Consider the following 23,900-nt stretch of genomic DNA (forward strand, 5'->3'; position numbering starts at 1 on the left):
TATTAATTATTTATTTAGACCTACATTAAATTGTTGTGTTTATATTTAAACTTTTCCAAAGAGCTGGAATGAATTTTACGTCATTTTGGTGTAAGACTATCACACTGTAACGTAACAATGTAACAATAACGCAAAACTGCGTTATATAGAATGGACTATCGCATACATACATACATACGCATTAATCAATAAGCATAATAGAAGAAGGTAACCAATATTTTAAACGACATCCGAAAAAAATGAGATTCTAAATTCGACTGTCACTGCGTGGGCTCTCAACCAAATAATCGCTTTTGGTTTTGAAAGGGAATTATCGTCATTTGATCATAATTAAAAATTTGGTCTGCCACCTCTCCCCAGAGACGTCGATGAAAAGAAATACCATAACTATGGCTTGACCTCTATCACACTGTAGGAGAGGAAAGATTTGTGAATGAAACGAAACGCTTTTTATTTATTTACTCATTCTTTATTGCTCTTAATAAACCTACAAAAAAACTTAATAAAGTTACATTATAAACAAATGGCGGTCTGATCGCTATATAGCGATTTCTTGCACACAACCAGACGTGCAGAGAGAAATTAGATAGAGGTGTAGGGCTTTTTCTATTATTGTGGATATTTAAGCCAATTTTGTCCGCAGAGCCTCACCTTGCGTGCAATAACAGTATTAAACTACACGTAAATAACAGTAACCTAGGTGAAAATGTGGACAAAGCTCGCGTGCTATCGTGGCTGATTACTCTTACAATTATACAGTTGAATAATTTGTGATATCCCGCTAATGTTACTGTGGTTATTGATTTTAGCTGTAATTAATTGTTTCAAATTAATTTTGTAGGATTAAGGGAAGATGGAAAATGTCAACCTTGATTATTGATGGGTGGAAATTGGCCTCTCGGGACTAGCTGTAGATTGTTTGTGTATAAGTCTAGAAATATGTTAGGCTTAATAGGCTTTTTATATGAAACTTTGTAAGAATGTCGTATTAAATCTATAAAAAATTAAGTAGTAATCCAAAGTAACTTAAGATATCTTCTTTGCCTCTTTTCTTGTCTTTATTTTGTTTCAGTCCCTACTATGTTAAAATTTGGATCTTAATCCCACTAATATTTTAAATGCGAAAGTTTGTAAGGATGTGTGTGTTTGTTGCTCTTTCACGCAAAAACTACTGAACCGATTGCAATTGTATTAGGCACGTAGACAGCTGGACAATTGGTATAACATCTAGACAACTTTTTATCCCGATATTCCTACGGGATACAGACTTACGCGGGTGAAACCGCGGGGCGCAGTTAGTATCAAATTAAAGCTAAAAAAAATTAAGTAGTAAACCAAAGTAAATTAAGATACCTTCCTTGCCTCTTTTCTTGTCTTTATATTGTTTCAGTTCCTATTTTGTTAAAATGTGGATCTTTACTGTATAATAAAACGTATCGCTTAACAGGGCTTGACTTTGTATTTTTATGTACATTTACAATAAACAAGGAATCAAGAGGGAATGATGCAAAGCGCAACGACAATGAATATATTTTTATGACGATTTTTTAAACCGCGAATCCTACTAATATTATAAATGTGAAAGTTTGTAAGGATATGTCTGTGTTTGTTGCTCTTTCACGCAAAAATTTCTGAACCGATTGCAATGAAATTTGGTACGTAAGCAGCTGGAAAACTGGAATAACATATAGGCAACACTTTATCCCGATATTCCTACGGGATACGCACTTACACGAGTGAAACCGCGGGGCGCAGCTAGTATTGTGCAACATTATGTTTTTAATGTCCATTTGAGAAATAAGAATAAAATAAATCTAATTGGAATGTAATACTTACTATCAGTTGCTCGTACCGCGTCGTATATTTCTTGTAAATATGCGTAATTTCTACATGTCCGAACGTCATCTGGTAGTCTTCGTCTGTAACAATAGAAATAATTTATTTAATATAAAGAAGCTAAAGATTCCTACATACCTTAAAAAAATCGGGAATACAACACATTAATATTACAGATTTATGATATGTTTTGAGTTTCACGATTCGAGTAAGAACGAACGAAATACAATAAAGCGATTTGATACTGTGTTTTCGTACATATGAAGGTGTCGGCTACAGTTTAAAATATCAGGCAATATTTTGACTCAACTAAATTTGAGCCACGGTAACAAATCTCAAAGGAGACTGTCCATTTTTAATATTATTACAAACAAAAATACACTCTATTTCACCGCTCCATCATTCTCGTAATCCCGTGAGACACAATATTCAGCTGGGAAGTGGTCAATATCCTAATATTATAAATGCGAAAAGTTTGTAAGGATGTGTGTGTGTGTTTGTTGCTCTTTCACGCAAAAACTACCGAACCGATTGCAATGAAATTTGGTATTTAGACAGTTGGACACCTGGAATAATATATAGGCAACTTTTTATCCCGATATTCCTACGGGATACGGACTTACGCGGGTGAAATCATGGGTCGCAGCTAGCTTAACATAACATAAATTTCATAATTTAGTCTTAAACCACAATAATATTATATAAGGAACATACCGAGAATAAACTCATTATGAACGAATTCACTTTTAAAAGAATAAAACGTCCCCGCACAAAATAAATACTGATATAACCACACAATACTTTCCAATATAAAACTATTGCTCCTGCACGTTATATCCATAAAAGCGTATAGGAAAACAATTTTTGAATATATCAAAATGCATATTTTCACATTTCAATCGAAATTGATCGTTTCAATTGGATGGAACAGTCATGATAAATGTCAATTAGTATTCGAAATGCGTCGCTTCAGCTGAAAACGGTTATTATTCATTGACGCTTCGATTGATGCTTATAAACTGTCCCATATTCTTTTATTTATACTATAAATGTATTAATATGGTGAAAAACTGTGTTTATGCCACTGGTTTAATAATTCAGGAGATAACACGTCTATCTGTTAGGTTAGCAGTTTCAATACTGAGTAATTGGAATCATTTTCGTTCGATTTAACAAATACCCTCAAAAATTGTCATAGCTAGGTGTGGATTTTATAGATTCAATTCAATTGAACCTATTTAGATCCGACAATAACCAATAGCATAAGCATTTAACAAGATGTTTTAAATAAATACTCACAAGCAATTATATTTGTCGTAGTGCTCGGCTTGGTTCTTTGTCAGTGACGTCACCGCAGCGTGGAGACATTCGTTCTGAAAGCAATGTACTAATTAGTGTCAGTTTTACAATACGATGGATAAAGCATTAGCTGAAGCATTTCAATTAGGTAGCGGGAGGTTCCATCTTCGATAAAGTAATAAATTGTGCAGTTTCATATAACACTTATGCTACGATGGATTTTGTTTTATGTACGTACTAAGTTGTACTTTATATTATGTACCTACTTAATTTTTGGCAAAGAACTGCAATCTCTTTTTATTTTTGTTTTAGTATTGTAATGTATGAATATGGGAGTCAAGCTCGCTTCAGCACGAACTGGGCCAGCTCCCGAGGAAGGTATCGCTCCCCCACAGAAGATCGGAATGCATGCTACTGCATTTCGCTGGGTGAGTGTATCCTTTTTCTAACCCTTCCAAGACCATTCCCTTGTTCTCGATGGATATCCTTTCCTTGCTTAATGTCTCATCTACAATTTAATTAGAGAATAATTCCAAGGGAATGTAAGAATTTGATGAATTTGAGTATATAATGTTCAATATCGTTTGAGGATATACCGACTATCGTTTTATTACCAACTAGCTGCGCCCCGCGGTTTCACCCGCGTAAGTCCGTAACCCGTAGGAATATCGATAAAAATTTGCCTATATGTTATTCCAGTTGTCCAGCTAACTACGTACCAAATTTGATTGCAATTGGTTTAGCAGATTTTGCGTAAAAGAGCAACAAACACACACATCCTTACTAACTTTCGCATTTATAATATTAGATATTAGATAGAAGGAGAAGGATATTAGAAGGATAGTAGGATAATGTAATATTTGACACAATTTTGATGACAAACTTTCACCTGTCGTAAAATCTACTCGGAATCGCTCAGAGAAGCTTGTCGGCATACCGTCGAAACTTTATACTTCCCAAACTATTATCAAACTGGGAAAATTATTTCGCATAAGATGACATTCGTATTAAATATTTCTTTTAACACTTTCAATGTTTTAATTTAAGAAGAATGGAAAGAATTGAATAATTCTGTTTAGTGAAGTTTCTATTACAGTGTAATAAAATATTGCTGAAAATACAAATATACATGAGTATTACAAACATGACTACAGGTCGTTCCAAAAAGCTTCTGTTTTACTTTTATCTTTATAGCTTTATTTATTACTTAAAATTTTAAATAAAATCATAGATTACAAGTGCGTGCTGCCGTGACAACCTGCCACCCATGATCCCGCACCAGCAATTGAATTTCTCAAATAACTTCTTATTCAACATTTAATAAATCCTACTAATCCTACTAATATTATAATTGCGTAAGCTTGTAAGGATGTGTGTGTGTTTGTTGCTCTTTCACGTAAAAACTACTGAACCGATTGCAACAAAATTTGGTACGTAAGCAGCTGGAAAACTGGAATAACATATAGGCAACTTTTTATTCCGATATTCCTACGGGATACGGACTTACAGGGGTGAAATCTAAAGTCTATTAACGACTGAAACGAATGTAAATCGCAAATAGCATATTAATTATCCAAGTGCTTTTTATTCAATTACTTCTGAGTTGCTTCAGTGAGCGGATTTTATAACGTACTGGACTAATAACAACTGATTACTTCAACTCATAGTCTTGGTCGCAATTTCAGCAATATTTCCATAGTAGTGCCTGTTTAAAGGAGCAATATGCATTATCAGATCAAAACAAATTTTGAAGTAGTAAAGACTACATTATTTGGCAATAATGTAATTATTACTACTGCCTGGTGTATGATACAAAATGTTCAAATCCTAGCAAACACCAAGTTTGCTCCATAGTTATGTTAAGAAAATAAAGGCATAGGGAATATACGAAATAGACAGACTAATTCGTACTGTCTATCAAAATCCAAAAGGCCAGTTGCACATTGTCGAGATAGGTACGAGCAATAAGAGTTTCCACGTCCATTGTGGAGTCGAGAACAAAAATAATTCACCGTGCATTTCGTATGTCACGCCGCTTGTTGGTCTGAGTCACTACGGTTGTGTGATCATAATCATATTCCTTTTCTTTTGTATTCTTTTGAAGGCCATATGCATGTGTACATGTGTGTGTACGCGCGTGTGTGCAAATATATATACACTCTAATTGTAACCCGAAAATGTTTAAACGGTTAACTGTTAAACTTACACCGTTCTGTTACTGTTAAATTACACAGATAAAAAACATTTTGTTATTCAATATCTCACAAACTTTTGCCTCAGTGGCAAAAGTTTGTGAAATCTTTTATTCGTTTTACATAATCAAGAAACCACCATACACAAAGTTCTTTTATATATGCTCGTGAAATAAAACAAATCGAATCCGCCCCTGCAGCGGTGAAACCTAAAATATCGTCTAAACTTAGAATGGCACTTTGTGTCGACGTTTCCACGACCCAGCATCGATCTTGCCAGATTCGTACTCGTGACCTTATTGAATAATTGGAGCACGTGCCGGGATGCCTCTGGGTTCAATAAAAATAGTGTCAATATAGTTGGTACTAAAAAGGGTTTTGTATGCGACCCCCGTGTATAATATTTGGGCAATATCGCGAAAGCTAATGAAGGGTATTGTAAGTGTTGCGAAGGTTCTAGAAGGTTCTTAGATGTTCGCTAATGTTGTGGGGAAATAAAAGCCGTGTATCATATTAGTACGACGTTGTTAATTTGCTGTTCAGTTCAACTCGTATTGATTGAAATATTAACAATATTTTTTAATATTTTCTGACTACCCTCTTTTTATGTTATGTTTTTATTCCTTTTATATATTACTGCTATTTATATGTTTTATATATTTTATTCGTATTTTAATTGATAAATCGTTACTCTATAAAATCATTATGAAAGTTGCCTTTTACAATTGTATAAAACATTAAATTGAACAAACGTATAATCTAATTTTATGATTTCATTAGTTTTTATGTAAATTTAACAAGTAGGTAATCTCAATCTTGTTCTTTCTATCCAGATATAACAAAGTTATTCATTGAATACAATTAAAACTTACAAAAAGTCATCTAAATTAAACTATGCCATTAAACCAACCTGACTGAGGCTTTCTCTAAATGCTAAAACACAAACTTTCAATAAAATATGATAATTTCATTAGATTAATCTATTTCAATGTTTTCGGTATATATTGCTGAACTTATACCGTAATTTATGGTATTTTAGGCTTATACCGAAACAACTACTATATAATATTATACACGCGAAAGTATGGATGTATGTATGAATGTATGTATGTTAGTTACTATTTCACGCAAAAACTACTGAACTGATTAAATTAAAATTTGGTTAGTAGATAGCTGGACAACTGGAAAAACACATAGGCATTGAATCATTCAATTATTGAAATGACCAAAAATAAGACAAATCATTCAAAATATTATTGTAGAAAAACTAGCTGAAACGAAAAACGCATATGTCCGTATCCCGTAGGAATATCGGGATAAAAAGTTGCCTATGTGTTATTACAGTTGTCCTGCTATTTACGTACCAAATTTCATTGCAATCCGTTTAGTATTTTTTGCGTGAAAGAATAACAAACACAAACACACATCCTTATAAACTTTCGCATTTATAATATTAGTAGGATTTGTAGGATTATCAACATCATAACTCGTAACGGTGAAGAAACTGAAAAATCGGCATGTCGAAGAATAGTTAGCACGACGACATGTGACATCTGTCAACCCGCACTTCGCCAGCGTGGTGGATTATGGCCTGAACCCTCATAGGAGGCGTGTGTCCCTAGAAACATCACGCTAGAAACATCTAGAAACGATTCTATATTAGTTTTATAGCATTGAAATGCTTAGAGATAAAGATAGTGTAGACATTTTTATACTGTGATTTTGTAAGTGTTTCGTGTAGTGAGATATTAGTAGAGGAATAAAACTCTTAAGAAGTATATAATACTAGCTGCGCCCCGCGGTTTCACCCGCGTAATTCCGTATCCCGTAGGAATATCGGAATATAAAGTTGCCTATATGTTATTCCAGTTGTTCAGCTGTCTACCTACCAAATTTCATTGCAATCGGTTTAGTAGTTTTTGCGTGAAAGAGCAACAAACACACGCATCCTTACAAGCTTTTGCATTTATAGTATTAAGTAGGATAGTAGGATGTCTTCAGTGTTATTCCTCTACCAATATCTCACAGTACACAAAACGCTAGCAAAGCCACAGTATAAACATGTCCACACTAACTCCCGCGTTCGTACAAATGCTCTGAAAATATTTATGTCGACATTAAGCCGCGAAACCCTAGTGGTGCGGTTCTGATCTAAATATAATAATCGGTCAAGCGCGAGCCGCCTCGTGACACTAAGAGTTCAGCATAAATAAGTTAGAGCAAAAAAACTTGGTCACCCATCCATTTATATCCATGCCAACCGTGCTTAACCTTGATTTTGTATAACTTTTTTTACACCAGAAACAGGAATAAAACAAATCGGAATAAATAAAATTACAATTGTCTATCTATTGTGGTTCATGAGGTACAAGCCTGCTGACGGACGGACGGACAGACTGACAGACGAACAGAAAATTCTTAGTAAATAATTATATTGTCCCGTTTTACTCTTTGGGTACGGAGCCCTAAAAATGTCGCTTACAAGAGAGCATAAGAAGTGAGAAGTAACGCTTCGTTGTTATTTTTATCTTCAAGAGAGATATCGGGGAATGTAAATAGACAAGATTTGTGTATTTTTGTGCCTAGTTACCTTTATCTGCTTATGTAATGTTTCTAATAACAATTTAAATGAGCAAAAACATTCAAATTGTATGTTTTTTGTGGCATATAATCAAGCATCAAATGTTAATTGTATACTAGCTGTGCCGCGCGGATTCACCTGCGGACTAGAGCAAGTATTGCAAACCCATGTGAAATTCTGATACATAAGCTTAATTCCTGCCTATATATGTACCACGGGTAAAACCGGGGCGAACAGCTAGTACGATATAAAATAGTAATATAATATATTTTCAGTCCAAATTACATAAGTCAGTTCAATGGCTTTTGCGTGAGAATGCCTTCACACCCTAATAAAATTGAATTTTTTATAGGTTAGGCTTGAATAATATTCTTGTAATGATGAATGAATAAATCAAATTTATATTTCCTAGAAAATTAGTTTTAATAAAATATAAAACTGTACTAACTTCGATGTAACTAGTCCAATAGTTTATGATTTTTTCTGTTTGAATGTAAATTGAATGACGAATGATGTATGTGAATTCACGTAAAAACAACTGGGCATATATTAGACAAAATTTTACATGGTGGTAGGCCAAAACATTGCATTGCATTGCATAGGTGTTTTAAAATAAAATAGAGGTAAACAAATATTACATGTATGAAAGAAATATACGCTTCTTAAGTCATAATGAATGTCATATTTGCGTCTTCTTCGTCTTCGTCTTCTAAATTTTATAGTTCACAAAGACTAGCCAAAAACTGTTAACGCATAGCATTTTTTAAATTTTTATAAATGCACTGTATAAATCTACATCAAATACATTAAACAAAACATCACCGCCTCAACCATATTTCCTGAAAAGGATTCATAGGCTAAAGTGTCGTAGCGTCTGATCACAATTGTTTATTTTCGGTAGAAGTCCTAAAAGCTAATATATCGGATAGCAGAGTGCTTGAGTGATGTGCGGGGATCAGCAAAAATGGCGCCAAACGCACGCAGTGGGTATCAAATGACTAATGGATGTCACTTTTAGCTACGTTACTGAGACTGAGTTTGATTAATTAATTGCCGTTAATCAGAGTCTGTCCCGCAAACTTTATCGTGCTTGATTACATTTTTCGACGATGAAAATTGTCAACCGAATTTCAAGGGGGTTAATACCAGTATTTTGTTTGGGCTTCATTAGGTACCTACCTTAAAACTTTCGACTGGGGAACCGATTTTGATGATTTATAATTCCTGTGTTCTATTTAAATTGGGTCTAGTTCTAAAATTTGAAGGTGCTATAGTTATTTTTGTTAAAAACAGTTGTTTTGAGTAGAAAATTTAAATCAAAGTTCTATCATTTTTGAGAATTATTCAAAAGTCTAGAACTTTTAAGAGAACATTTTATTTTGCCAGTTTCAACTTTTTTTAAAGACTTTAAGTTTGAGAGTTTATGACGTTCTAGGCGGTAATATTGCCTACTTTAGTAAACACCTATGTATGTTCGTAAATAGCTATGTCCCTACTTTATAAATTAGTAGGATGTTGCCTACACGGGTCGCGGATGAATTATAACCAGCTCCCGTGCCCCTTCACTAAAGCGACTCGACGGAACACAGTGTAGTGTTTTGGTCGGTAGCAATCCGACATAACACCTTCGTAAATACCCATGTCCCAACTTCAATTAAAAAACACAAGAATCGCCCACAAAAAACCAATCGATATATTGAAAAATAATCCCTCATCTAACAAGTTACGACCGCACAAACTATTTCAATAGAAAACTTTCGAAGAATACATCCCGAGGATTAGAACGAGGAATGTTTGAGCCAATAACAATCAATATGGCATTTAATTACTTTGTACGAAGTTTGTCAATTGAGTTTGCAAAGTAAATAGCAATTTCCTCTTTGTTTATTGATATTATAATAACTCAATTATATTGTATACAATTAAGTGAGGCCAATAACAATTGATTATGAAGCAAGAAAGGTATTTTTGGACTAGATTTTTAATAAACTTGATATTAAATTGAATAGGAAATGTAAGTATTACATTTAAAAGTGACATATTTCTAGACGAATTATGTGTATTTAATAGCTAAGATATTATAAATTTACGGTATTATTTAATTCTATGAATGCATTCGTATTTGTTTATTTTACCCTTTATTGCTTCATAAAGATACGTAAATTTAATTATATTTATAAGTGTAAATACGCAATTTCTTCGGTTAAACCTCACACGTTCATAAACGCATTATAAATATGCGTGCGTGTGTGTGTCTTTTTTACAAATACGTGACCTTTAACATTGAAAGGAACATCTATCATTGATGTACAAAACATCCAATACATTTCCGAATTAATTAATAAAAGGCCTTCATTAATTACATAAACACGATTAATCAACGGCTACGCTGTCAAGGGACATTAGCTTGGTACGGAACATTTTGCGTTTAATCGAACTATTGTATTATTGAGTTAATTATTATTAGCTTACGGTCTATTGTGATTGTAGTTGACTTAATAAACGAAGTGGTTGACCCTTTCATTAAATTAGCTAGTGACTACCATCTAAACTGGAGTCCAAAAATCCTATCCTTAAATCATACAGCGTGCAGTAACCCCTAAAGAACCTCCCAAAACGCTAACACCATGCATGGATTATTATACTGTGATATTACACATAAATTATTTAATTTAAATACAATATAAAATTTGTGATCATTGACGTAAAAGCTTTTTGTAAAACCTTATTTAATCACTATTATTTTCGTTGTATTAATAAACTAAGCTCTTATTTTTGGGTGACCAATCACTTACAATATGTCTACCGACCAATTGTAATAGAAATATACTCTAATTGTTTATTCATAAGTAATGAACCTGTTGGTTGTTATATTTACCCGCTGAGTGTGGGAGTCGAGCACGCTTCGGCACGAATTGGGACGAGTTGCGACGCCGCGGATGGCTCGCTTTAATATGCCAGACGACTAATACAAAAAATTATGAGGAAAATTTACAAAAAAATGCAGCAAACAAGATTATATTGGGTAGGAAAAGAAATGAACGATGAGCAATTGCTGTTGGCAAATAATCTAAGGGCAATTTAATTAAGATTTATTAATTTCGACGTGACACAGTAAGAGTGTACTGTATTTCGTTAGGGGAAACGGCGTATCCTTTTCCTCACCCTTCTCATTCCAGTCTTTTAATCCAGTTGTCAATACTTTTCTTACCTTAGGCCAATGCAAATGCCTTTTCCGCTTTAAATTCGTAAAAAGCGGGCGAGGCATTTGCAATGCAAATTTTCATGGGCGGTGGTAATCGCTTACCATCAAAGGTAAGCGATCATCACCACATTACATCGCTTACTATCACAGTTGCCCATATATATAAAATTATAATAATAAAAATATAGTAATTTATTTCGCAAAACAAGCGCAAACATCTCGACCATTGAGTTAATAAATCGGTTATTGTAATACTAAATAACAAGTTATTATCGTTGTGTTTCAAGTTATCTTATTTGGCAGACAGTTTTATATTGAATGTACATGAAAACATGATAATTACATATACATGATAATATTGTGTGGCTGTCTGCGTGAGTGGGGATTTTTTATATCTATACACACATTATTACAAATTTCCAAAATTATTTTACTTTGCTCGCAATAAACGTAAAACGTCAACGATGATTATTCCAATGTATTGTTAATATTTTATTAAATAAATTACATTCACAATGGGATTAGAGCCAATCACCCTCCGATAAAACGTTTATATTTAAGATCAAATCTAATTGACGTAAGTTATTTATTTTACACATATAACACAAACAATAATTACAGTCCGCAATTCTTTAGAAGCTTCAACGTTTATAATATTACATTTTTATAGAAAATAAAAATTGAACCCATTAATTCTTGTAACGATTTCAGGCTGATTGTAACAATATGTATGTATATATATATATATATATATATATATATATATATATATATATATATATATATATATATATATATATATATATATATATATATATATATATATATATATATATATATATATATATATACTTGCGTTTAAAGCGCAACGAAACACACACATAATATGTGTATGTCGTATTAAAATAATGCTTTGATTTTAATGTTATGATTTCAAATTTTATAATTGATTACGATAAATCAGGTACTCGTAGTAGGGTATATTTTCTGATTATATATAGATTTTACAGTTAATTATACTGGTTTACAAAACAAAAACAATTATTAAAGCCTATAATAAGTTACGCAAATAGTTCCAGATGCATTATATTTAGACAAATAAACTCAAATACTGACAAATGCAACGACATAAAGCCTAGCCATAAATGCAATCTTAAAACGTTACCCTCCTTCTGACATCGTGTAATAAGTTACAGATGGATTGCGTTAATTCGCCATAATCAATAACAATAAAAACTCGGGCCGTATGCTCCAATTTACTTTCTTATTCGTGTCACGAAAGTTTCCCTATAAATAAATGTCTTGAGGAAATAGAAATTCCTACTATTCATCTCATTCACACGCGAATTATATGGTTATTTATTCGCAGATTATATATTTTATAAAGTTGTTTGATGGGGTATTGTTATGAATTAGATATTATTTACTTTTTTAATAGATAGGCACACGTTTGACCACAGTTCTTTCTGCTGGAAAGTGGTGAAGCGGTCTATCGTGGTAATATCTACATAGACGGTCTATAAACGATTATTATTTTTTAATTGTAATGAAACATAATATACTTAGGTATATAATAGCTAGCCAACTAGCCCGCGGTTTCATTTGTAATCAAACGAATTTAGATAATGATGTTAAACGGCGGTAAAAATGACTTACAAAAAATGGCTCTTTTGAATTGATTAGTAATTTTAATGTATCTTCATCAAATTATGCTGGCATCTATGATACAGGTTACTCTGTAATGATATCAATCTTAAGTAAACCGTTCATTGTTATGTAAATAAACGAATCAATAAGCTTACTTTCTTAGTAAGGTTAGGTTAACGCAACCTTAAACACTTAAGTATTTGATGAAAAAAAGATATTTATATATAATTTTGACTAGACCACACTAAATATAATTTTGCATTGAAAAGCTTTATAAATGAGAAATTTTGAAAGAATAGACTAGACTATTTTTCGTGCGAATAAATTCATTTAATTTCATTTCCACTATGAGATATATTTACATTCGCTTAGTCATTACTAACGGTTCAATAACCGTACAGATTTCATAACACTCCAAACCATCAAACACTTTTGTTATCAACGGTCAATTTCCTTAATTTCCATATAATAAACAGTCCTTAATGATTAATTAGAAATTTTGAAAGAATAGGAAAAATTTGATCACGAGGCAGGATTCGAACCTGCGTTTCTTGCCTAACCGTAGCAACGTCTAGCCTCTCGGCCACCCGTGATCCTGCCACAGTAATCGAATTTCTTCTACTCTTTCGGTTTCATGTGCCTAAGTCCTTAATGATTAATTTAATTCATACAAAACATTAAAACAGCACATAAAATAACGAACAAAAGCCGCTTGAACAAAGGCATGATAAGCCCACATCGACTCAACAGAGCATAACAGCCAGGATATGGCAAAAGTTTCACCAGGGGTCGACCCAGACGTGACGTGTTAATGCTATTCTAGACATTAATTTAAAATTTTATGTACCTATTCCTAGCTGTCTGCCCACAACTTCGTTGGTAGTAGCTAGGTATTTATGTCGTTTTATTGCTTACTAGCCTATCGTCCGCATGGTCAATGGAAAAATAAACAGTCCTGGGGTTTTTCCCGCATTGCTTTCCTTCCCGAGGGATAAAAACTATCCTTTGTCCTTATCCAGGATACTAACTTTGTACCAAATTTCATCTTAATCGGTTAGGTTAGTAGGTGGTTTAGGCGTGAAGAAGAGGCAGATATACAGATAGACAAACGGACAGAGCGACTTTGCATTTATAATATTAGAAGGGATACGTTTTAATATCGCTATAAAACAGTTTCTTAGAAACGAAATTTATAACATTAATAATGAATATTTCCTAATTTACCAAAATCGTTCATGCTTACATTAAACGAAGTCACTTGAAATTTTTTTTTCTAATCTTAATGACACACTACGACAATTTATAAATCCAAGATGGCCGTCAGCACAAAATGATATCAACGTTTCTTAAATTTTAATTACATTTATGTGTATAATGTTATATTACGCACACTTTCTATGTAAAACAATCACTGGAACGAACTGTCGAACATTGAAAATTGAACGCAGTTATTGCAGAACTATTTGAATTTTTGAACACAAAACAACTAGTTTGCTGTCATTAAGCGTAAACGGAAAAGATCGAAATTTTAAAATTGAGGATGAGTGTAATAATAATAATAAACGCGATTCAATTTCCCATATTTGGCTTCGCACACCAACAGGACAAACAAGATATTTGAAATCAGAAATTTAATCGATATTTCATTAACGTTTCAATCCATATCCCACTAATTTCCTTCCAATCATATAGCCAAAGTTTTATCCACAAACAACCGATATTCATTTACCAATTTTCATACATTTTTCAAAGCTATCTCACAATTTTGAAGCGATTTAAATACGTTAGAAAAAAATGAGTTATACTGAATTCATGAATCAAGTAAAGATTATTAAACTAGTGGTGCGCTCGGTGTTATGGAACATATGCAGTATATTTTTTGAAATCGATCTAGTAACTCCTAAGATTACGCATTTAAACTCTCCAGCTTACTTTTTTTAGTATAGACTATTTAATACTGTAGTATTAAAACTTTTAACGGATTTTAAACGCGATTTATTCATTATATATTTTTAACCCGACGTTTTGAACACTTTACAGCTTTTTTAAATTGGTAAATGTATAATACTCGTGTCAAATCAAACACAAGAAAATAGTATTATGTTATCTGTGGTGTAGATAAAACATAATATTATAATTACTAGCTATTATAAGGGTGATAGCTAAATTAAGATTATATAAATAAGAAATCACGTACACTCTGACTGTTAATAAAGAAGCCGAAATATAGCAAGATAATATACAAAAGAGTCCATAATTAAAATTTAATATATAAAAAATATCACGCCATATTAACTCCAATCTTTTACTGCATAAATTTTCTCGAAATATATATAAGAAATAATAAAACAATACTCAACAAAAGCATGTTTTAAGGACAGGGGTTTATGCAAAGTAATTATTTGAGAACAATATCTTTTATTTTATTGCAACATTTCTAGAAATGAATATAAAGAAAACAATGAAAATGCAGTGTTATAAATTCAAGCTTACTCCTGAAGCTGTATTAATGAAACTTTTCGGGTAAGGTTTTATTAAAAGTCGTAAATAGAAACTCGAATAGCCACATGGTAATATTGAGTCATTTCACAAAAGAATAATCCAGAAACCTCATAACCGTCATACACGTCGTTTGACCCAGAGAATAATGCGCTAGCTGTATTTAGGTTCGGAAAGCGTTATGAAAACTAACATTTGTGTGAATGCTTTATTTTGTATGCGAAAATGTAGTCGAAATTGTGGTAGTTCATTTATTTTTGGCAAAGATGCGCTAGTAATATTTGGGCAGTATTTTTCTTTAATAAAAGTTGCAGAGAAAGATTTTTTTGGGAATTTAAATGTTAATAAACAGTCACAGATTGATCCGAGATTACACACATGTAATAAACAATTATTTTATGCAAAAAACTAGATTCGAAAATGGGACCAAATCATTACAATTTCCTGACAAAGACAAATTTTTACACACAACAAAGAGGGTCAAAATAAAGTCTAAAGAAATCGATTACATACAGAATAACGCATTCACTCATACCGCTAAAGCTAATAAAAGCGTGTTACAAACGTAATTCGCTATCTAATACCAGATTATTAAATGGTTTATTATCGTAGGTAGGTATGTAATGCTTACTAATAGCAGTATAGGCATTGTGGTGCATGTATGACCTAATTATATTATCTGTTTCATCGGGGTTGACGTTGCAAATCTATAAATAAAACATGACATCACTGTTACATGTGACGTACAAGAACTTGTAACAAGATATGCCGAGTTACAACTGTTAGCAATAGAATAACGGTCACACGAAATAATAAGAAGTTACAAGTCAATAAATAAATCACTGGAACAATTAGCAGACTACAGTTGTGAATAAAATTGTACTTAAGTTAAACTAAACAATTGTATACAAGATCGCTTATAGTAAATAAATAGGTGATGACAATCCGAATGAGGTGGAAGGAAACTTTTACAAAATAATTAATTAAATAGCAACACCTGGTTGATTAAATTGATCTAGGTAAAAGAACTTTTAGTTCTTAGGTTCATATAATGTTATAAAAGCTCGTAAAGGGCTTACAACACAAGAATTTTATTTTTTTAATGTAAAACTGATGGCAGAAATGTACAACAACGTTGTACATATATTTAATATTTAGACTTTATTTTCGCCTAGCAAATCTGGTAAATATTGTGCATATTTTTAAATGACCCAAGACGTTAACACTTATCTTATCCATCTAACCAGTTGTATAGTATGTATTTTTTTTTTTGTTTTTATGCAATAATAAAACTTAACAATTTCAATAACATTCACATTATCGGTAAATAAACTAGCTATGGGAAGATGTAAAGTGGGTCAAATTGTGTCTAAGAATTGGTAACGTGTTAACATATAGGTGAGGCTAATAAAAGCATGTATAAAAAATATATAAAAAAACGTAAATTATATACATTTTCTATTAAATATTAATTTCATATGATATGCAAACAAACATACTTACATTTTAAGGAAAACTAAGCCCGCTTCAAATTATGAGAACTAGGCCAAGAAAAAACACAAAAATCTGTTCACCTACTAAAAAGTTATGAAGAAATAAACAAAGAATTACAATCGAATTGAGAACCTCCTCGTATTTTGAAGTTCTTAAAAAATGGGTGCATTATCTTAATATATAATATACCTATTCGGAACACTAACTACTAACTATGAGACATAATATATGAATCACGAAATATAGACAACTCGTCAAAACAATTTTATCCATCCAGGACACGAACCGAAGATAATTCCATTTTTATTTCCCATGCGATTATATCAAGGAACGTTATTTTTGAGATCCAAATAATACGAGTAATGTATTACGATGATTGATGTCATACTTAATCTTCCTGGTTCGATCAATGTGATGAAAAAAAGTGAACGAAACCGGATATATTTCTGATATCAGACGATTATTTAAGAAAAGTACCTACGTAGGTGTTTATATAACCTCGCGAGGCCTTTTTAAAATTTAACATTAAGATTTTATTCATCGATGAAAAAATGATATCTGCTTTAATTGTTGTGTTACATGATGATAGTTGAAAAACACGTTAAAAGGTTTTATTTTGTTTAAAAATTTACTTTAACTCAAAAAGCTGCGTATTAATAAATTACGTATCTATAATATTTATTAAATGCTCATTAAAATCCTACTTAATATTATAAATGCGAAAGTTTGTAAGGATGTGTGTGTGTGTTTGTTGCTCTTTCACGCAAAAACTGCTGAATCGATTGCAATGAAATTTAGTACGTAAATAGCTGGACAACTGGAATAACATATAAGCAACTTTTTATCCCGATACTCCTACGGAATACGGACTTACGCGGGTGAAACCGCGGGGCGCAGCTAGTAATTATAAACACACATAAATAAGAAACAATTAAACAAATAGAGCCCCTATATAACTCATAATTAGTAAAAAATAGAACGCCAATAAAAATGTTGCCATGTCTTACCCATTCCAGTTAATCGTAAAAGATGACTGTTTACCAATTACCAACGAGATTTCTAAACAAACTGCTTACGCAATATACAGTATCGTTTTAAGTACGCTATTGAATATGATTGATTGCATCATAAACGTACTATCCGTTTTGCGGTTTGCCCGAAAATATTTTTCGTTTGCGCAACCGGTGTATTTTGTAACAGTTATATTAAGAAGTCCTATATCATCTGACTAAGAAGAATGTATGTTTATATATCTGCTATTAAATTTTCCTTGTATTGATTTTGCTTCTCTAGTAAGATAATAAAGGCAAAATAACTCTGTCTGTTTGTCAATGTTATGTCATGAAATGATAGATTTATACAAAAATAAACTTAAATTTCGCGAGTCGCCAACTTTATCTCTGAAAACACGGGCAAAGCTGTAGGCGGAAAATTATGTAAAGTAAAATATGTTATTATGTATGACGTAACATAATTTTTTAAAATATTAAGAATTATATTATATAACTCACAATAGCTAAAAAGGAATTTCTTCCAACAAAGCAAAACTATACGGTAGATAAGTTGAAGGGGTGCTTCCTGGAATTCGACGGCGTCCCGCCAAAACTCAGCCTGTAGGAAGGAGAGAATATGATATATCTTAAACGATGGCTACTAAATTCTAAGCCTGGTGTTACCACTTACATAACCCGCTTCCACAATCCCCGAATTTGCATAATTTTGCGTAAAACATGGTCAACTAATGGAAACACTTCCTTTAGGGCTTAGGTGCTCAAACATTATCTTAAAATAGAGTTGAAACGTAATAATGAGCTAGATTTTAACTGGCATTAGCAGCTTTGTTGCAACGTATTTGAATCTGTTTTTATGTATATAATTATATCGCAATGAAGAAAATGACATAGAACTGATGAACAAGAAAAAAATTTATTATTAGATAAATTCTAGTATGTATATATCAAGACATTACTAGGAAAATATACATCTATATTCATAATATAGGTACAGACATATTATATTCGTATAATACTACTAATTTTTTTATTGATTTTGACATCAATGTTAATTATGCAAGCTTATCTTTAACGCTATTACAAAAACTACCATCACAATTGAATTAAGTGTAACAGACATTATTTCAAGATCGCCAGTTTTTTTATTCCCAAAATAAACCCACGAAGTGCATCCGAACAGCTTTCCAGAGTTAAAATGAAGACTCACGCAAAGCAGAATGAAAAGCATGAAATATACGATTCCCTATAGCCCCATTTTCCCAAAAGGGATATAGGACAGTTGTGTGTCAGATCAATTTTATCCATTTTCCTGATCTTTTTATGGACAAGAAGAACGTGATCAGTGTTTATATTGACCGTTTTTTTACACTACTTAGGATCGCAACAGGACCTGTGGGTTGTAAAGTACGAGGCAGTTGCTATATACCTGAAAATGTGTGGATTTACTTGGCTTAATTTGATAAAGTTGGTACTTTAGATATATATTATTATCATATATAAATAAACAAAGGTAATACAATTAGCTAATATTCATCAAGGCTAACTTTGAATATTCAGATTCGCACTCGCTTAAATTGGAACACTTATGCAGTACAAAATTGTCCAAATTTCTCTTCACCTGTATCTGACCACGGAGCGTTAACCGCACTTAATGTTAGATGCATACCGTTTCGCAACACCGTTTGGGAATTTAAGCCAAATAGACTAAATGTTTCTGCAATTTATACATTAAGTGCCTTAATGCTTGGATAAATTGTTTATCATTCATAAAGATTATGCTATAATATATAACGTAGTATATAACGTAAAGCAGTGGTGGCTCAGTGGTGAGAACCTCGGACTTCAAAATCGATAAGTCGGGGTTCGAGACCGGGCGAGCGTGCAGGAAATAAATTGATTTTTCAATTTATCTGCATATGTGGATAATATCGCCACTGCTTAAACGGTGAAGGAAAACATCGTGAGGAAACCGGCATGTCCAAGAATCAAAAGTTCAACGACATGTGACATCTGCCAACCCGCACTTGGCCAGCGTGGTGGATTATGGCCTGAACCCTCATAGGAGGCCTGTGTCCCAGCAGTGGGAACATATATGGGCTGATGATGATGATGATGATGATATAACGTAAAATTTAGATTATTTAAAAGAGCTTTTAAATACCTACTGTCCTTATGTGTAGAAACTGATTTCTGAACCCTAAATATGAAATTATGTTATTATTCAAAAGCGCTGAAAGAATTCTAGGTGAATAAATAAATGTTTGAGTTTATTATTCATATATATTTTACTATTTATGTAGTAGCATGCAGACAATTAAATGTATATGTATTTTTTTTAGAAAACGTAGTCTTTGTATTGTGTTTGATAAATCAGAGGTCGATCACGTGACCTAACGAAACATACTTAAATTTAATTAGAAAAGATTATCTGAATTTAGAAGCTATCAACACCTACAAGAACTTCATTACATCACATATTAATAAAACAGTAATAAAATTCGTATTGTTATCAGTCACGGATGAGTTAGTGAATCAAATAAATACCGGAAGTTGTGTGTGACATAAATTTTAACACCTATTGTTCTCATAATATCAATGTCCACAGTTTTTCTACCTATATATTTAGACCGTGGAGCATTCATAACTAACCATATTCATTTGTTTTAATAATCAGCGCTAACGAGTTTCGTAGAGTTTCAATGATTATCTTATCATATCTTATCCTATCTTGTCTTACTATATTATCTGACCAATCCTACTAATATTATAAATCCGAAAGTTTGTTAGGATGTGTGTGTGTTTGTTGCTCTGTCACGCAAAAACTACTAAACCGATTGCAATAAAATTTGGTATGTAGACAGCTGGACAACTGGAATAACATATAGATAACTATTTATACCGATATTGCTACGGGATACAGCCTTACGTGGGTGAAAATAAAAATCATATTTATAAATAAAAAACTGTTGAATAAAGAACTTCCTCGAATTTTGGGAACGTCAGTGAACATAATAGAACCAAATATAAACTAGAATAACAACTAAACAAAGTTAAATTTGTAAATAATGACGATTTAACAACATCTTTTGTATTCTAATAGAAAAGTGTAGTGTAACAAAGACAGTTTAATTAGTAATCAGTAGAAATTGCAGGTCTTGATCAACAAAGAAACTCGTTGTAGCTCCGGAAACTTAAGTCAGAGTAAAAAAGTTAAATAAAAATGGCGCACAAAGAGAGATTTAGAGAGCTAAAATGAACAGATGGAAACGTCTGAAGGTATTAAGTGTCTATACAAAGTTTAATTTAAACGCTATGAACGATGTTTGCCTGTTAATTAATTACCTCGGAATATGAATCGGGGTATTTTATATCTCGAAATTTGATAGCAGAATTTATATTGTGGTGGATGGAAGTTGAAGTAATTTTTAAGGATTAATTTAGTATCACGACAAAGCAATTTTTGTAACATACATAGAGTACTTTTTTTTGAAAATGAAATTTGATCTCCTTATCTACAGTTTCGTTGACTAAGTTGTGAAGACCACGGTGCGACTTTTTTATGTTTTTTTTTATGTTATTCTATATTAGTGATATGGAGAAGGAGCTGATATCTTTAATAGAGTTTACCCTGTAACCTAGCAAACATATCGGTCAGGAACCGTTTATATTACTTGTTTATACTAATATCTTAAGGTACTAAGCTATATAAGTGTTTGATTTAAAAAACGAATTTGAATTTGAAAAATCAAAATTTAACAGCCTATTTTAGTACTAGTTTATTTTAGCATTTATCTGTTTCATTTTTTTTTTTTATAATTCTCACTTAATATACATATCTTAAGAAAATAACTAGTTAATATTCAATTTTATCCAATACGTACAATACGTTGCTACGTTTAATAAATTTTCATAGTTATTAAAAAATTAAAAACTTTCATCACCTATTTTATCCCCTTGGGGGAGGAATTTATCAAAATCCTTTCTTGACAGATGCCTATGTCATAACACCTATCTTCATGCCAAACTTCAACCCATGGGTTGATAGATAGTGGGTTGATAGATAACTATGTCAGTCAGTTACTTTTAAGTTATATCTATATATATAAAATTCTCGTGTCACAGTTTTCGTTGCCATACTCCTCCGAAACGGCTTGACCGATTCCTCTGAAATTTGGTAAGCATATTGGGTAGATCTGAGAATCGGCCAACATCTATTTTTTATCCCGATATTCCTACGGGATACGGACTTACGCGGGTGAAACCGCGGGGCGCAGCTAGTATATATATATACATTTAGATAAGTGCCTATCTCACTATTGCATACTTACAGTAGGAGCAGTCAGGAGCTTCAGAGCTTCACTCAAATGCTTCAAGGTGAGCGTGTTGCTCTCACCATCCTCTTCTTCCGTTGGCAGATGCACAGAGGATTGCCTTGACCTGAACTCTGGCTTCCTACCGGCGCCATTAGCGAACTGGTGCTGCGACGAAGCACGGCGGAATGGACACGTCATGATCGATTAGGTCATAGTGTGCTCATTGTTGACCTGGAAAAATACAAACACACAATTGAAAGAGGAGTTTTGAAGTATTTACTGAAACTTCTCATCACAAATTACGTTACACATTGAAATTTTAGAAGATCCTACTAATATTATAAATGCGAAAGTTTGTAAGGTTGTATTTGTTACTCTTTCACGCAAAAACTACTGAATCGATTGCTATCAATGGAAAGATACTGAAATCGTATTTTGGCATCTAGCGTAGTTCTCTCTAGTATTGGTTCATTTATTTAATTGACGTGTCCCATTTGAATTCCGTAATAAGAGTTTGATAGGTACTTGAAGGTGAATGACTGAACAAGATTATTCGTCCGGCCATCTAGCATACAGATTTATAATTAACTAGCTGAGCCAAGCGGTTTCACCCGCGTAAGTCCGTATCCCATAGGAATATCGGCATAAAAAGTTGCCTATATGCTATTCCAGTTGTCAGAGTTGTATTAAAATGAATAATTAATGCATTTTTTGAATATTTACTATTATTAGATTGTAGTGTCAAATATTAGGTATATTGTTACGACTTAAATTCACATTTCATATTAATTATAATTATTTTTTAAAAGAAAAACTAAGCCGCCTTCCAACTGTCAGAGAAACATAAAAATTGGCTCTCCCAGTCAAAAGTTACGAGGAAACAAACAAAAAACAGTCAAATAGATAACCTCTTTCCTTTTTTGCTGTCGGTTGATAAGATATAGAAATTCAATTGCAATTCAAACAGCAAATATAAACTGTAAAGTTAGTTCAGAAGCAAATAGAAATACGCAGCGTAGATATTTGCGCAAATAAACTAAGCGATCATAATAGCATTAAATAAATGGAATTCGAATTATACGTACCAATAGAACTGTTCTAACGGGAATTTGAAATTAACTTTAATTAAATAAAGATTGACCTTTTTAAAATAAGGCTACAAGAATTCTAAAAATAAAGATCTCTCTAGAGACTACCTCTGTACTATTAAAATTTAGACGCATAATTGTCCTGATAATATTTTAATAATAAATTAGGATAGCGGGAATCATCACCATTAGTCCTCCTATTAGAGCTCCGGCCATAAATCACCACGCTGGTCATGGGCAATAGAATATTACAGATACAATGAACATTACATAAATTTTATTAAGCCAAACTCATTCATTTAAATCAAATAGCCAATCCCATCCAAGTGGATCTATACATCTTTAATTATTTAGGCTTTCTGATTCACTTCACATTTCATTTTATATATACGCAAAAAATAATTTCAACGGTAGGTGGAGAAGAATTCATTTAATATTCAGTTTGTCATTACGGGTCCTTTACTGGTGCATTCCAAGCTCAACGATTCACCATAATGGTTTTCCTATACCATTTTATTACACAATACTGTGGATGATATCAATGAATAAAATTCTTATAGTTATTACTGCCCATTCTTACTAAAGGTGTTATATTAATGAGTAAAATCCTTTTAATACTGTATTCGTTTATGATATATAGTTTTATATTTAAAGTTCATTGGAATTTAAGTATAAGTGTGCTAAGCGTAAAATGTTGAGAGCGTATCACTTTTAGTAATTTTTATTTGTAAAA

The 23,900-nt window shown here is 32.3% G+C and overlaps 1 protein-coding gene across 1 annotated transcript in view; it reads right to left on the reverse strand.

Annotated features, from left to right (window-relative positions):
* Positions 1 to 23,900, reverse strand: part of LOC119837489 (head-specific guanylate cyclase) — a 93,022-nt gene that overhangs the window by 50,490 nt on the left and 18,632 nt on the right. Inside the window, exons 2-4 of the mRNA XM_038363081.1 lie at positions 22,095 to 22,310; positions 3,136 to 3,209; positions 1,837 to 1,919 (exon numbers count right to left, since the gene is read on the reverse strand). Coding sequence (XP_038219009.1) covers positions 1,837 to 1,919; positions 3,136 to 3,209; positions 22,095 to 22,277 — 340 coding nt within the window. The 5' untranslated portion in view covers positions 22,278 to 22,310. The remainder of the gene's footprint in view (positions 1 to 1,836; positions 1,920 to 3,135; positions 3,210 to 22,094; positions 22,311 to 23,900) is intronic.

This window comes from Zerene cesonia, chromosome 27 (assembly GCF_012273895.1).
Source record: "Zerene cesonia ecotype Mississippi chromosome 27, Zerene_cesonia_1.1, whole genome shotgun sequence".
Lineage (NCBI taxonomy): Eukaryota > Metazoa > Arthropoda > Insecta > Lepidoptera > Pieridae > Zerene > Zerene cesonia.